Raw genomic sequence first — 17,965 nt, forward strand, 5'->3', positions numbered from 1 at the left:
AGCTGCATTTTGCTGTTAAAATGAAAAGCAACAAATGGTCACTGAACCCAACAATATTCATTACCTGTAAAAATGTCAATGCTGCTTTCTGTAGTAGACATTCCGCATAACAGATTTCTGCATGCATTTCCTCTATTAATAACAAACAAAATATATTAAAGAAAATCCCTAAAACATCACATGCAATTTGTCATAAGATGTTCAAAAGATATATTACTGTAGATAGTAATATAGGATCCCAAATAAGCCTCTGATAACCTTGAGAAGCAGCACTGCCTAAAAAGACTAAAGTTTAAACATTACATGTGTAACCTGGAAACTAAGAGACTATGGGCAAGTCATTTAATTTCTCTAAAGATAGGTTTCCTCATCTGTCTACAATGAGGAGACTAGGCCAACAAAGACTCAGTCTTTAGAGAATAGGAAATTTGTTCTGTCTCCTAAATAAACCCACATGGAGGATCAGTGAACCTGCTTTCAAGAATGGGGGGGGTCCTCTTTCTCCGCTCCCCCCCCAAATCTCCTCCTCAGCCTCCCTTAAAAAACACTCTCCCATATCTTCAGCATGGTAACAAAAAGCCTTGAAACTGATTAATGGGCTGAACGTATAGTTTGTGAAGAAGATTCCTCTCTCTCTCTCTCTCAAGGAAAAAGTAAAAAAAATTGACAAGAGTTTGAGGAAGAAGGTAAAATTCAGCAGCAGCCAGTGTCCCTGAATATATTTCTATTTCTTTAGTCTCTTATGTTTATTCTTTCCTGATTCCAGGTAAGAGAGCAGACCATACCACAACTCTGGGAGCTTTTGACAGCAGAGACACCAGAGAATAGTTGACAGGAGTTCATTGCAGTTTGGCAGGATTTTCCTTTGCATCTTTGATGTAAAATTTCAAAGTAAAAAAAATTGTAATATCTTCAATAAAGTTTCTTCTTGCTGAGCTATCAAGGCAGGCTCTTATAATTTATTTATCCATTCTTCTTTTTGGCCCACTACTCTCTGATTTAAATACTCTATATTCACTACCACACTTTAATCCTTTCTATATCCCTCATCCCATCCCTTTTTTCTCTCCTTTCTTCCATTGTATCCCACACTTATTCACTTATTATCAAAGTTTGATCATTCCTAAAATCTTAGTCCTCCCTCCTTTCTTGATATGGATCTCTTTTTTGTCAAATAATTTATCAATCATAAAAGTCCTAGGTTCATAAAAGAAAATTAACATATCTGTTTCTTGATTAAGGCTCTGAAAAATGAAAAAAAATTTACCTTCCTTCCTCATTTAAGTACTATAGTGACATGCCATTATTTAAACTATTAAAAAAAATTTAATGCTTTAACTAAAAATAATCAGAAATCATGACTATGACAGCCAAAATATAAGAATTCTTTATATTAAATGTCTAATTCTAACATCTCCTTAAAACCAGTTCAAGGCAATATGCCAACTAGTTAAAGTAGAATTGGAAACTTTTATCAAATGTAGAAATGATGAGTGGGTGTATGACATGTTAAGCCCATGGAAACTTTAATTAAATGTATGCTCTGCTGCAAACTACCAGCCATTCAAGAATGTGAATGAAAATTACCAAGTAGAAAAATAAATCACATACAAATGCTACATTGTTTTGATTCACCCTGTTGGAAAAAAGAAAGACTGTTTGGGTTGTAATGGCAGACAAACATATAAACTGGAAATAAAATGAAACAATTACTAAGAAGATTGGACTATCTTCGATTTGTTTTTACTGTTTGTACTTCTTTACTGTGCACACCAAGATAAAGAGTTCAAATCCTTTTACTTGTTCCAAAGGCAGAAATCAGGCAGGGATCTGCAGCTGCCAGATGCTAGACCCAGGTGCCTCAAGAGACAAGGCCACCTAAATGACTTGCCCAACATCATACAGAGCAGACTCAAAAAGCCTTCTATCCAGCATCCTAGCCATCACATAGCAGACCACTTTTTGTAAACAAATGACACATCAATAATTCATTTATGTAGCTCTTTAAAAGGTGTACACAGTGCTCTCCTCACAATGCTAGATGGTAAAAATAATATCATTTTATACATAAGGAAACTGAGGTAGTGAGAAGGTGAGTGACTAAGTTATGCAGTAAATGCTAAACCCAAAAATCAAAGCCAGACCTCCTGACTTTAAGACTAGGACGCTACATGGTAACAAATCCTAACAAGCTAAACTCCAGTGCTCACTGAGTAGGGAACAAATAATAAAAATGTTCATTACAAATAGTTCTCAGTAGGTGAGTACTTATTGATCAATTTGTTTTTGTTTGGTAAAATAATATATCTCAAGGATAACACAAGATATACAACCAACCTTCATCTACGTTCTCATGCCCACAATCTCTTTGCTGTGTGACCCCTGAACAAGTCATTTAACTTGTATGCCTCTATGTCCAAAAATATAAAGCAGGATAATGACAGAATACCAGGCAAGATTGTTGTGAGGCTCAAACAAGATTATATTTGTAAAGCATTCAGCAGCATCTAGTATGCACTTAGGTGGTTAACAAGTACTTATTCCTTCTTTCCTTCCTACTATTACCCCCCAAACTACTCATGGTTTCTCAATATACCTAAGGTAAAAGAATTTGAGTCATTCTATACTACAGGAAGACTATATCTGGAGGACAAATTTCTAATAAAAAGGAGAGAGCAAGATGGAATAAAGAAAAAAAAATTTACATTTATCTTGGACCTAATGCCCATTTTCCTACAATTATAATAATGGCAACCATGATGGCTGGAAAGCATGACATAAGAAATCATTTGAATAAATAAGGGATGTTTTATCTACAGAATGGAAAATTTGGAGATATAGAAATGGAAAATAGAGATACACAATAACTTTCTCCAAGTATTTGAAGGATATGAAATAGAAGGGATTTGTTCCACTTGGCTTCATAAAGAAGAACTGAGAATAATGAAAGAAAGCTACAAAGAGATTTAGGCTTGAAATAAGAAAAAAAAATTCCCAAACAATCTGAGTTGTACAAAGATGATATGGACTGCCTAAGGAAATACTCCCCCCATCATTGGAGTTCAAATAAAGGGTGAATAAGGGGATTTCTGTCCTAGATTCAATTTTGACAAGATAGTTACTAAGTCTTCTGAAATTCTGCTTTAAAATTATTCCTTGTGAATCTGATGGCTGAGAATGATTAAGTTCCTAGTGGGAGTAGCATACAAAGCTATTCTTATTTAAAAAAAAATCCTGGTTACTGGTCCTCAATGTATCTATCAGACAACTGGATTCTCAAGCTAGGTGAAAATAGCACAACTTTCCCTTTATGACAAGTCCTTTGTTCAAAAAGTATATATGTTATTGCTCATTTTCCATTTTTAAAAGCTGTAGAAAACAAGATGTCAGAGTAAGAAGAGTACTTGCTCTGAGCAAAAAGATATGTGTTCAAGTCCTACTGTTGATGCTTATTACCTGTGTGATTTTGAACAAATCACTTAATTTCTCTGGCTCATTCTCTGACTGTATCATCTCAGTAACTCCACCAGCAACACCATCACCACCACCATCACCACTACCACCACTACCAGTAAGTCATTATTCTGAGCATACTGCTAGAAAAACTCATCTGCTCAAATGATTGAAATGTCTCCCAAACCTACCATGGTAGCACCACAAGCTAAGGCAACATTAGCTAAGAATTGTGGAGTCTCTTGCCCATCATCACTTTTATCAATGTTATGTAAAAATACATAGGTTCTTGAAAATTCATAAAAGTATGCATTCCAATTATCACACCTACCACCCAACATCAACACAGTTTTCAAAAAACCCTCAAGGTATTTGAGAGGGATAGTCTACTACAGTGTACTTAAAAATTAAGAAGACCTGGGTACAAATCCTGCTTACTTACTACCTAGTGACCCTGAATAAATCACATAAAGGTAGAACTGATGATGCTTCAAGTACTTTCTATCATTTTAAATCTTACAACCCTCTGACTCACCTTCACTCAGCTGATCCATTGACGATTTGGAAACAAGACTTGACAGAGATTCTACCATTGTGTTTCTTTTTCTGAATCTACATCAAACAAGTGGGGGAAAATAAAGAATAAAATTTAAAAATGAGAAATTCATTTCACTTTCATTTAGTATTCATCTCAGATGTAAAGCCTAGAAATACAAAATAGAATGCCTGCTAAAATACATAAAAGAATGATCAAGGTAAGACCCAACACCTTTTAGGCTGTTTCCCTCAATCCCACAAGCTAAGAACAAAATTTCTGTGGTAAATAAAACAAGAACAGAAAAATCTCAGAAGCCTCAGAAGTTTGGAAAAAGTTAGATATTGGGAAATTCTCTGAATTTGGAGGGGACAACAGTGGGAGGGAAGAAAGAAAGCTTGAAACAGTGAGATCAAACTTCTTATGAATTTTGAAACTAAAAGAACAGTTCCTCCTGAGATATTCCTTCTGTTCTTATACATCAAAGCCAGAGGCATAAGTTTTAAATCCATCTAATTTTCAGCTATCAAAAAGGTTCAAAAATGTTCAAAATAAATTCTAAAATGCAAAACTCAATAAATGAATGTGTGAAACATAAGCCAAAAATACTGCATTATTGGTTAGGCTTAACTACATTTCTTGAATATTAAAATAACAGAAATGAGACTTATTTGCATAACCCAGTAAGTTATCAGAACTATGGATCAAAATAAAGACTCAAAGTAGAATTTAATCAATTATAGTTGCCCTTTAGCCTACCTGGAATTTTTTTTTAAATCTTAAGCCTGAAAATACAGAGAATAAAGGAACACAGAAGCTGAAATCCACCTTTATTTTCCTATTTTCTAAAGTAAGCCATTACAAGGAAGAATATAATTCTCTGATTTTGCAGTTATCATGTTTTGTCACACAAAATTTAAGGCTGGTATTCACTCTTCTCCCATAGTTAAATTACTCAGGCCTACTTTTGACAGGTTTGTAAAGCTTCCTTCATTGTGGAAATGCCATTTTGGATGTCCTGGTGCTCAAAGGTCATTGCTGCCTGCATTACTAAAATAGTGCTATAGCCCAGAGCATGATACATACTCTCTTTTGACCTGAAAAAGACATAAGAAAACATAAGAAATTTAAATTAGACTGATCCAAAACTTTTTAAAAACAATATGTAGTCTATATTGAGATTACACATAAAATTATAAAGGTATTTATCTATTAACTTCTCATAACTGTAGTAATATTTAACACATCATCTAGATTACTGATTTGGTGAGTACTGAAGATTAGGTACATAACATTCTAAAAACTCAGTTAAAAACTATTTTGCGGACTTTTATATTTAGACTTACAATAACTTGTCAAACTTCTGCTTCAATTTGTATAATCTAATTTTTCCTTCACCACAAGGGGGCAGATTTATTATGAACTCATTTTCCCCTACATCTTTACTTTTTCATCAACCAAAAATTAAGCAAACAGTTCATGGGATTTAATTCTTGAAAAATAATTCAGCACAAAACTCCCCTATGCTAAAAACATGATCATTTTTCACAGCAGGCACGGGCTCTTCTTCTCCTTCCTTCCCCCCCCCCCATCTGTCTGTCCTCCTCTCCCTCTTCCTTCTCTTTCTCTTTCTTCTTTTGTGTTTCCCTCATACCCCAAAAAAATAAAGACATAGGTAGGATCTATGTAAATAAAAATATTTATAGCAATACTTTTTTGTAGATAAGTACTGGCAACAAAATGGATGCCCATCAATTAGGAAAAGGCTAAAGAATTTGTGGTATATGAGTATAATGTTCTTGTTACAAAGAAAGGGAAAGAGAAATAGATTTTTTTGTTCATTTAAAAAAAATTTAAATAAAAAATATATGTTAATGTAATGGTATACAATAAATTTTTTTTTAAAAAGAAATGGAGAAAGAAATCTAAGAAATCAAAGAAATCTAAGGATTATATGACCAGATAAGACGTAAGCCAACTCTTGGTTGCAATTAACAATTCTAATCAATATAATAATGAATTACAAATTCAGAAAATGATGAACCATTTTTTCTACTTCTTGAGAGATGAAGGATTTTAAATAAAGGATGAAACATTTGTTTCTTTGTTTATGGGAGATACACACACACACATATACATATCTACAATCTGATTTTTTTGTTCTTTGCTGATATATAAATGCTGCATATATTCAAATCTGCAATGGTTAAGTACCTAGTCAATGCCCTCCTATAAGCTGAGTCATATGAACATTCCTATCCCTCCATAACCTAGATCAGGAGATTGTCCCCAAAACCCCACAAATCTTAAAATCAGTCAGTGCAGATAAGGGCAACACCAATCCACAAGTATATCTAACATGAAGACAAAAGTAAAGAAAAGTTATGATAGAAAAGGTGAGTCAACCATGACCCAGAACATAAACTGAAATGGTCAGAGTAATCCTCGAAGTCTTTTAAATAACATGGCCATGACAAACCAGCAACTTATTTATTTTGGTAAGAAAAAGGCTAGAGCTAAAAGACCGAATCGCAATGAAAGTCCTTGATGTGATGGGGCTGGCATCAATCAGGAAGCCTCCTTATCCCAGGGTTGGACCAATGGCCTGGCAGAAAAGGAAGGTGGCCTTAGAAGCTAGGAGGATTGGGAAAGGCAGTTACCCAGGGGGAAAGGAGAGGTATCGAAATAGAATAGCTGAAAGCTTCCCATTAAAACCTTTTATCAACTCTCAAAGAGACCCAGCCATTTAAAAGCTATCTGAGGTTAGCAAGTCACTCGACTTTATCCTCTTAGGGCATAGCTGCACATCCCTGGATTCTGTGTCTATTTCTTAGCTAGAAGCAAGTTTTGGAAACACTTTTCATTTTATCTTCCATTTGAATATTAATACCCAAATCAAGCTTTTTGGGAAAACAAATCTAAAACACATCACTCCTTCCGGAATAGGAACAGCCAATCTGCTTCTTAAGTTTTATATGCAAAAAAGTAAAGATTGCTCATAGACATTGCTAGGACCAAAAAAGTAGCACTGAAAATAAGGCTTTACAGAACATTAACTGTGGCCCCAATACCTTAAACTTGTGACTTACAAAACTATCTTTTAGCAGAAAGTTGTTTTATTAATTATGTTTTTCCAAATGACAATACTTTTTTTCAGTTAAAAAGCAAACATTCCCATTGTTTTTGTACCTCAACAGCTAATCACACTTCCCAATACATATGGAAAATCTTTGTAGAAATATATATATCAAAGGATAGTAATTCACGCAAATAAAATGAATCAATAAGAAATTGAGCTATCAATTCAATGAATAGTAAGCATACAACTCCATCAAAAAAGCAAAAAAGTAGGAACATAAACAAGTAAAAGACAACAATGTTCTGAAAACTCTGCATGACAACTATTTGCACTACCTATATTTATAAGGAACTAAGTTAAACTTACCATGGACGAAGTAATTCCAAAGCTTCTGAGAATCTATTATTTAGAAATAAGTTTAATGCCATTGTACACTCCTCCAGGGAACACCTTAGATCCATCTTGTTTGCCCTAAAGATCATGAAACATAACATATGCATTTACTATTTGCATTAAATATGTCATGGTTTTTACTTACACTTTTGAACACAAAATCTGCACAAATTAGTCCCTTTCATCAATCACATACGACATGAAATTGGTTTTAGAAGAAAAAACCACCTGCAGAATTTTGATTTTGCATAGTGCTTTATAATAGATAAATATTTCAATAAACAGATGGGCAAACTAAGTAATTTGAAAAACAAAGCTGCTATTGAGAATATGTTTCCAGTTTAATAATCAACACTAGAAAACATTTTAAATAGAACCTCTAAGTCAGAAGCTTATAAATTACACCAAACTATACATCTGAAAAACAAATAAAGTCAAATGCTGCTTAACTACCTCCACAATTCATAAGATTTAGAATTGAAAAGGATCTAAGAGCCCTTCCCCATTGAGGGGAAGATAAAGAGGGGGCATTCCTCTTGTGTAGCATGATGCAATGGTCAAAATAATTGCTTATTTTCAAATATAACTTCCATATAAATACACTTTTTTGACAATTAAAATAAAGTTGATATCCAAGTTAACAAAAGCATACTCAACACAGAAATTTCTCTCCAACTGGAAGTTAGTGCTACTTAAAGACTATTTAATACAGCCTGCACAAAGGAAGGAACATGCCATCGTAGTTTTAAGCTCATGACAGATTATTTAATCATGCTGCTCCCTCAATTTAAAAAAAAAAATAACCTTATAATACCTGAAATAATACCTAAAAACAAATAACTTTTTCAGTAATTCTGTTTAATTTGTTTTAAATTTATCTCTAATTTTTATAAATGAAATAATATCTCATCACAACATAAAATTGGAAGAAAAAAATCTAACTGAGCAGCTCAAAATACTACAAGCAAGGATAACAGAGTTCAAATAGTAGAAATCTAGAAAAACAAAGTAAAAAGACCAAATTAAGATATAATTCACTTTAGGGGCAGGCCAAACCCACATAATAAAAATGACAATTCTACCTGTGAGAAATAGTGGGATACTTGATATTTGTAACTTGGCTGTAAAGATAAGGAATTAGAGCGGGAATCAAGTCAATGGTTTATACTACCTTGGTCAGCAATAGTGCTTGTAGTCAACAAAAGAATGTATTCCAACACAAAGTCAGGAGGAAGCGAAGAGTGAAGTATCCTGTTAAGATATCTCCAACTAATCACCTTGTGAGTCAAGGAACTGGCAAAATATAAAGTCTCTGAAAAAAGGGCCCAGGCCTAAAACTGGCTAAAACCATCTGGGGTCAATGAAGGGACACAAGCTTTTTTGTAAATGCTCAAACTTAATGAACCTCATGCAAATTAACTGACATCTCAGGGCGGGATTAGTCATCATCTTTGAATATAAGATATATGATCAAGGAGGGGGCATATTAAGGAGTGGATGTAGTGGGAGTGGAATTATATAACCAGTGGAAACTCAGAGGAGGAGGAGGAGGCAGGGTTAGGGGAGGATTACAAGGTGTAATTGATGGCTCTGATACCTGTGTATTAAAAAGTGAAATTGTTCATTTACAGCACCCTTTTGGGAGTTCATCCCTAAATTAATCAACTTAACTTAGTGCCATCCCAATTAAGCTAACAAAAAATTATTTTATTGAGTTAGAATAGATGATAACAAAAGGTAAAGAATATCAAAGAACTAATTTTTTTTAATTAAAAAGGAAATACAGTTCTTAAACTGTATTATAAGGCATTAATTAAAATCATCTAGTACTGGAAAGGAACAGAATGGTGGATCCAGAAGAATAAAGTGGGTAAACAATGAACAATTGTTAATATTTTAACTTAATGATAAGAATACCATAGCTATAGAATAACTGATGTCATAATGATTATAGTATAGCTTCTAGGGAAATATAGCAGTGATTTTGGGTCCCCTGACCTTAAGGGGCTTCTATTCGGGCAATCTATCTGATTCCAAAGTCCTCTGGCTTTGTAATCTGATCCAAAAGCTCCCCCATCTCCAACCTAAGAATACTATTGTTCTAACAATCTGTCTATCAACAAACATTACAGTCAGTTGGTCAGTGATAACCAAAATCCAGAGACTACTCCTTGATCCTACCTCTGGGCCATAAAATTAGCTTATCAATAACATGTAGAACTAGATAATTGTGTCTCCTTGCTTCAGTTCCTTTGCTAAATTCTTTTGGAATTTAGACGGCTTCAATTGGCATTACAATTACAATAAACTTTGCCCTGGACTTGGAGATGAGTTCAAGCCTGCAAATTCTTTTGAGGCACTTCATGACACCAGTCTGTGACCCTCAATCTTTCGGGGTCCCTTCCCAAACCTCAACAATAATAAGATGTAGGTCTATAATTTATAGCAAGGTTAGGGAACCTTTTTTCTTCCAAGTACCATTTAGATATTTACAGCATCATTCATTGGCCATACAAAATTATCAACTCATAGAACTCAAACATTGGTAGATTATTCTACCTAGCTTTCAGCTCACCATCCTTGGTGATTGATTAGATAAATGATTTGATTTCCTGCCTGTAGGCCAAAGATTCCCCACCTTGAGCAAAAAAAAAAAAAAAAAGTATTGGGGGGGGGGGACATTCTTCAATTTGGATACCATTTAATAAGCATGCAATCATTTATATGAGGAAATGAAGTAAGGAACTTGTCTTTCAAGTTGTTAACCAAAAAAAAAAAGGTTAATTTTTAAAAATAAGTTTATTAAAAAGAAGACTCCAAAATTGAAAGGACAGAGGCACAGTTTTCAATATTACTGGAAATATATTGACTTTCTCTGTACTTGACAGAATTCATTTAAGATTGAAACAGCATAGGGTATTTGCTATCTAAATTCTCTGAAGTTTCAGGTGAACTATGGGATCCTAATTTGACGATTTCTTATAGCTTTATTTTGAATAAGGTCAGAACTGTAAGGTTTGAGCTGGTTTTCACAACATGAACTAGTCGTTGGAGAAGCAAATTTTGAGTCTGTGCCAACTTTTACTGAAATTACTGTTTTGTAAGAAATTCTAGCAGGAACATATAAGGGACCTCTACAAGTAATTTGGAAGCAGAATGGAAAATCCAATGGAGCAATATGCTTGAGAATATGATGTTTTTCAAAATACCCCAAGGGAAGTTACAACTGCATAAGGATATCTATAATGGAAGATAGATTGCACATCTGAAAAGGTTACCAAATTGCAGGGAGATTTTATGTTTATTAATATTGGTGTTCATTTTCAAACCCCTTTGACTTTTATTTTCTGTATCTGTATATTGTTTTCTTGGTTTTCCTCATTTTGATTTTTCTCTTTGGATAAATCCCAAATTTCAGACATTCACTTTGTAACTGGTGCTGGATAGTATCCACAGTAAAGTTTTACCAAGTGTGCTTTCTGTGTACACTTTTGACCAACATCAGGGGAATATTAAGGAATGTTAAGGGGTATCCTAAATTTGTCTTTTTGAGTTGCCATATATTCCAGAAACATTGGACCGAGAGTATACAGAAGGTCCTAAATATATATCAAAGACAAAATTCTGCATCCCCCCCCACTTGGAGCTGATATAATTTGTCATTTGTTTTGTAAACTCGATTACCTTGGGAGTCAGGACAGATACCAGGCAGTCTGCACTAGGCTGAGAATCTGCTTATGCAACTCATACCCTTTTAGATAAGCAGACCATCATATCTTCATGGTCCAGCAGTTCCCAAGGAAAAAGAAAGCAGATTTTACCAGCATCTTATTCCTCTTCTGGGAAAATGTTTTGTGTCCTTTTCTTTACTCTACCTTCCCTTCTCCCACATCACACCCATTAGGTAGAGATTTGTTTCCTTCTCATCTTTTGCTGTCCAGTCATGAATATCCAAACTTCTATATGGATTATGAACTCTTTCTGTTCTACAAGCATGTTCATTCCTCTTATAATAAGCTTAGTTCCATGAATATGTGACTGTTCACAGACATCCTCTTTCTGGGACAATTCTGGTCTTTTTCTATGATTGCTATCACACATGAACTAGTTCACTTTTAAAGCCATAAACCTGAACATCTTCCTGTGAAGATCTGGTCTAGCTCCTCTTGTCAGCATAAGCAAAAGTCCTTGCCCCACGTGTGGATGCCAATTATAGCGAGCTGTTGTCTCTAGAAGCTGCCGGATCGCTCTCTGGGAAGAGATCTGCTGTGTCTACTCAAATCTCTCAGACAGATTCTTCTTCCTGTAATGAACCGTTGTCTCCAGGCAGTTGCTGTTAACTCTTGTCCAGAGAAGTGACTTCCCTTCCTGCAGAGAGCCCCGTCAGGCCTGATGTAATGCAGAGACTTCTCCTATCTCTGGAGTGGTGTCCTCTTTTATCCTCCCAGAGAATGAGCGTGGGGTAATGCAAGGGCTTCTGGGAAGAACCACTTCAACCAATGAGCTTGCTCCTCTTAGGTTCTGAGCCAGAGAACTATCAAGTCAACCTGAGTTCTCACCTTGTAATTTGTAACGAGCTGTCGTCTCCAGAAGCTGCTGGATCGCTCTCTGGGAAGAGATCTGCTGTGTCTACTCAAATCTCTCAGACAGATTCTTCTTCCTGTAACGAACCGTTGTCTCCAGGCAGTTGCTGTTAACTCTTGTCCAAAGAAGTGACTTCCCTTCCTGCAGAGAGCCCCGTCAAGCCTGATGCAATTCAGAGTCTTCCTCTTTCTCTGAGAGTCCTCTTCTTTTATTCTCCCAGAGAATGGGCGTGGGATAATGCAAGGGCTTCTGGGAAGAACCACCCCAGCCAATGAGCTTGCCCCCTCTATCAAGTCAACCTGAGTTCTCACCTTGTAATTGTCCAGAAAACCTGAATTCTCACCTTGTCACTGTCCAGACAACCTCAGTTCTCACTTAGTAATCCTAACATCTGCAATTATGGGTGTGCCACAAGCAATAAAAACAGACAATGGACCTGCATATACGTCCAAACATTTTACACACTTTTGTGCACAGTATAAGATTTTACATACCACGGGCATACCCTTTAATCCTCAAGGGCAGGCAATAGTAGAGAGAAGAAACAGCCTCCAAAAACAAAAGAAAGGGGGAGCCACAGGTAGCCCTAGGGAACTTCTAAATTTAGTTCTCTATACCATTAATTTTCTAATTTTTGACAAAGATGCACTGGCTCCAGCAGACAGGTTTTATAACCCACCAGAAGGGCAGTGTCCAGTGAGAGCATCTCCACTGTCCTTAGATAATCGCCAGGTGATGTGGAGAGATCCAGAAAGTGGTGAATGGAAGGGACCAGATAGGTTAACTGCCTGGGGGAGAGGGTTTGCTTGTATTTCTTCAGCAGGAGAAGGAATCAGATGGGTGCCAACGAGTCATATTCACCTTGTCACTGTCCAGACAACCTCAGTTCTCACTTAGTAATCCTAACAGTAATTATCAAGTCAACCTGAATTCTCACCTTGTCATTGTCCAGACAACCTGAGTTCTCACCTAGTAATCCTAACATCTTCCTATCCACCAGGTAAGATCTCTCAACCTTTAAGGATTAGGTACAACTTTTACCTCCTCTATAAAGGTTTTTGTGCCCTTACCAGACCCCCTTCTTGCCCCACAAGGCACTCTGTATCTCTTCTCTTGAATTTACCACATTTTGCTAATATCACATTTATTTGTATATGTGTATACACACACACAAATATACACACATATTATCCCTCTGATGCAAAAGTCTAAAGGATAGTCCTCCAAGCTTTATATGTGTCGCTTCCCCATATGTGGTAAGCCTACCACAATGATTTACACATGCTATATATCCAATAAACATATGCTATCTACCCAACCTTAAATGTGCCTTCACTGAAGGATGGTAACCCTTTTATTAAACCTAATTGATTTTTTAAAAAATTTTACTCTCTCAGAACTTTTCCAAAACTCTGCACCTCCCATTTTACCCTCTCTCATTTAAGCACCTTGTCTCATTGAGAAAACTGAGATGATTTGACATAAGTCTCTTTTCTCTCTTCTTGATATCAAATCTTTTAATATCCTCCCTCCAATATTTCCCTCTTCTCCAATCTTTCCTCTTTTTAGCTAGTCATTGACAATGAGGTTATTATCCTTCCCAAAACTTGGGCATTTAATCCCATCCCTTAAACTATCATCCTATATAATCTCTCCTGTTCTTAGACCAAGTCACTCAACTGAAACTGATCTCTCTAATTTTAATTTTCAGTTTAACTGTTTGAAAGTTAGAGATAAAAACTTTGCAAACCTTAGAAATATTATATAAATGCTTTTATGCCACATTGACTACAGTTCACAATGCCCATTACCTATTATATTTGCTTCTGTTATTACCCTTCCATAGTGAACAGACTTCCCTTAATCCTGAAGTTCTTTCTTTCACACACTCCTACTTAACTACTTCTTAGTTTATACATACAAACTTAATTCCTTCTCTTCTTAATGCTGGTAATATAAAACACCATCACAAATAATAAATAACAAGTGTGTGTGTGTGTTTGTATGTGTGTGTGTGTATATATATATATACACACACACACATACAAACACACACACACACACACACACACACACACACACACACACACACACACTTGTTATTGGAGATATATATAGATATATATCCAAGAAACACTGAAAGCTGAAAAAGTTTGGTAAAGTTCTACATATTAAAAAATGCCAGGAAAATATAAAAGAATATATTATCTTTTTTCATTCTTTTGTGAGGCAATTGGGGTTAAGTGACTTGTCCAGAGTCACATAGCTTGGAAGTGTAACATGTAACAGATTGGGGCCAGATTTGAACTCAGTTACTCCTGATTTCAGGGCCAATGCTCTATCCACTGCGCCATCTAGCTGCCCCAATATGTTCTTAACTGGAGGATAGAGGGGAGAATGAGGTCTCAGTTTAAAACAAGAGAAAGAGTAGGGGAGGTGTCTTTTTGCTTTTGTTTCACAGCATAGTTGAAAAACCTTATACTCTTCATATGCAGCCAGAACTTCTTCCTGACATCTTCCAAATGCCACTTCAAACAGATGTCTAGGATATCCCACCTTTGTTGCTGATCTCTATCTTAATATCATGAGCACATATTGGCACCTGTCTGTCCAGTCAGGGAACAGTTTGTCCTATCAATGTTCTCACTATTTTTGCATATTGCCTGTTTCTAGGTCTTTTTGACACTTTGCAGCACTTGGATATTTGTGTGTGCTTTTCCCAAGTCACAGCTACTTACACTACTTCAAGACCTCCTTTGGCTTCTGGTCTATAAGATTAGCCTCCTTACCTAAAATGTCCTCTTCAAACCGTCTTCCACAGAGAGTCAGTGCTGAAGCACAGATCTGATCCTATTGCTCCCCTATGTAGTCAAATCCTGAGATTAATTTTTTGTTAGACTGGGGATCAATTAAATGCCTTTTAGCATTTTTTAAAATATTTTAATAGTTTTTATTTACCAGATATATGCATGGGTAATTTTACAACATTGACAACTCCCAAACCTTTTGTTCTAATTTTTCCCCTCCTCCCCACCCAGATGGCAGGTTGACCAATACATGTTAAATATGTTAAAGTATAAATTAAATACAATATATGTATACATGTCCAAACAGTTGTTTTGCTGTACAAAAAGAATCAGACTTTGAAACAATGTACAATTAGCCTGTGAAGGAAATCCAAGATGCAGGCGGACAAAATTAGAGGGGTTGAGAATTCTATGTAGTGGTTCATAGTCCTCTCCCAGAGTTCTTTCACTGGGCGTAACTGGTTCAGTTCATTACTGCTCTATTGGAGATGATTTGATTCATCTCATTGTTGAAAATGGCCACATCCATCAGAACTGATCATCATATAGTACTGTTGTTAAACAATCTCCTGGTCCTGCTCATTTCACTCAGCATCAGTCCATGTAAGTCTCTCCACGCCTTTCTGAAATCATCCTGTTGGTCATTTCTTAAGAACAATAATATTCCATAATATTCATATGCCACAATTTATTCAGCCATTCTCCAATTGATGGGCATCCACTCAGTTTCCAGTTTCTAGCCACTACACAAAGGGCTGCCACAAACATTCTTGCACAAACAGGTCCCTTTCCCTTCTTTAAGATCTTTTTGGGATATAAGCCCAGTAGTAACACTGCTGGGTCAAAGGGTATGCACAGTTTGATAACTTTTTGGCTTTTTAGCATTTTAACCCTTCATAACCCTTGCTTTGAGCCTCATTTTCAGACTTAATTATTTATCTTTACACTTTCTTACATTATATCTCCAATATCTGTTGCTTCTGGATAAGCACTTCCCATGACTGTAGCATATTTCCAAATCAAATTTTGTCTCTTAGAGTTCTTGGTTTCCTTCAAAACTCAGATCAGATATCATAATTTATGTGAATTGATCTTTCTGCCCTAGTTTCCTCATCTTTATAAAAGAGGGAATGTACCTTAGTATTATTTTACCCATCTCTAGACCAAAAAAAAAAAAAAATCCTACAAAACAAAAAGATTTCTAAGTTCTAGTCAGTTGACTTATTTCTAGGAATATGTTACAAGTAACAAAAACCCATTACGAAGAAATCCAAGGCAACTATACAGCTTAAAGAAACTTGAAAGATCATATAGTTTATACTCCTCATTCTACACTTAGAGGAATTGTTACTTGAGAGGTTATTATGTAGCTACTAGGAAGAGAAGCAGGCCTTGAACTTGGGCCTATTGACTTTCAGATTCACTGTACTTTTCTCATTGGTTTTGACTTTTCTAATGAAGTCATATCAGATGATGACTATTGTCAATTATCTCAAAAATTTTTGTTTGCATTGTTTAATTGTATATCTTCTTCCTTAATAGACTTTTAAATTGTGAAGTTTCAGTTCAAAAAAGCAAATTAGGAAACTACAGTTATGTGAAGATAATAATGAAATTTTATTAAGTAATTTCTTAAATATGATTTAATGCAGATATTTCACTTTATAAGAAATAAATATTAAGAAATGGAAATTCAAGGATCTTATTAGCAAGGAGTTTTATCTTGTCACTTAGGAGCTATTTAATGAATTGCTATAGGTAGCCAGTCTTCTAAGTTTAACTGAAATTAACAGAGTAAGTCCTTGGATAACAGCCACACTGACTAGCATTCATCTATACTTGAAGCTCTTCTAGAAACTCTTTCCAAGGTTGCTTCCTGTTGGCAAAACCTTTGAGAGCTTTGGGTCATGTTTTACTTATTGTGAAGTACTTATGTAGGATGTTAGTGTGACTGTTGTTCAGTTATTTAAATTGTGTCCTACCCTTTGGGATCCCATTTGGAGTTTTCTTGGCAAAGATGCTGGAGTTTGCCATTTCCTAATGAAGGAAACAGGATCAAGTGACAAGCTCAGGATCACTCATATAGTGTCTGAAGCCAGATTTGACTTCAGGGAGAGTTTTCCTGACTCCAGGCCTGGCCTCTATCCACTGTGCCACCTAGCTGCCAGGATTTTAGTAGAGGGAATTAATTATTTTGATTGACTGAAACTAGACTTTCACTCATATTTTTATTTATTTATTGCTACTTTGGGGAGATTGGATTGGTGGAGACCATGCTAAGCATGGTCCTGTAGGAGGGGCAGAATTGGTTCTAGAATTTGGGGAGGGAGATATGTTTGGTTCAACCCATTCTTTAGAAACTTGTGCTACAAGTAGGGAAGGAAGCTACATACACATAGGACAAATTAATTCCTCGACTTGTCCTCTTGATTCAGCTTGCCTTACTTACTTACATTGGAGACATAGCCCTTCAGTGAGATAAGGCAACGAGAAAAAAAAAAAACAAACAAAAAAACAAAACTGTAAGCTTTAAGCCAAAGGATTACGAACCAAAAAGAACCAATGAAAATTTCTCTCAAGATTTTGCAAAACCCAAGTTGAAGATATTTTACATATGATCAAGCCTCTCTTTTACCTTATCTATACAATCTCCACTTGAAAACCTTCATTAAAGAATTTTCAAAATCAAGGGAGATAATAACATTAAAATTAATTTATTTAGAAGCCTACTGTAACAAAGTATCAAATTATTGAGAAAATACACAATGAAAAACCTGTGAGCAATTTAGTAGATAGCTTGCTGGGCTGGAGACAGAAACATTTGAGTTTAAATATAGCTTCTGACACTTACTTGCTATGTGATTTTGAACAAGTCATTTAACTTCTCTCAACCCAAATTTCCTCAATGGTAGGACAGCATTTACCTTTCAGTGTTATTGAAAGGATAATAAATTATGATAAGGTCTGAGGAGCAACTGTTTTTTAAAACATTAGAAATGTTGTTCTGCCACAGGTATCAAGCCTGATTTGGGTTTAATTTCATCTAGAAACTGGATAGAACCTCTGAAACCCAAATCTCCGGTTCATAGCAGAAAGGTAGAGAACAGCAATAAC

The 17,965-nt window shown here is 35.6% G+C and overlaps 1 protein-coding gene across 5 annotated transcripts in view; it reads right to left on the reverse strand.

The window, feature by feature from the left end:
* TTC39B (tetratricopeptide repeat domain 39B) overlaps positions 1-17,965 on the reverse strand; it is a 116,194-nt gene that overhangs the window by 42,653 nt on the left and 55,576 nt on the right. For all 5 annotated transcript variants that reach the window (XM_074282931.1, XM_074282930.1, XM_074282933.1 and 2 more), the window contains 4 exons: positions 7,434-7,538; positions 4,954-5,085; positions 3,989-4,065; positions 65-132 (listed from right to left, as the gene is read on the reverse strand). In XM_074282931.1, the coding sequence (XP_074139032.1) occupies positions 65-132; positions 3,989-4,065; positions 4,954-5,085; positions 7,434-7,538 (382 nt within the window). The remainder of the gene's footprint in view (positions 1-64; positions 133-3,988; positions 4,066-4,953; positions 5,086-7,433; positions 7,539-17,965) is intronic.

Source organism: Sminthopsis crassicaudata, chromosome 1 (assembly GCF_048593235.1).
Source record: "Sminthopsis crassicaudata isolate SCR6 chromosome 1, ASM4859323v1, whole genome shotgun sequence".
In the NCBI taxonomy this organism is placed as follows: Eukaryota; Metazoa; Chordata; class Mammalia; order Dasyuromorphia; family Dasyuridae; genus Sminthopsis; species Sminthopsis crassicaudata.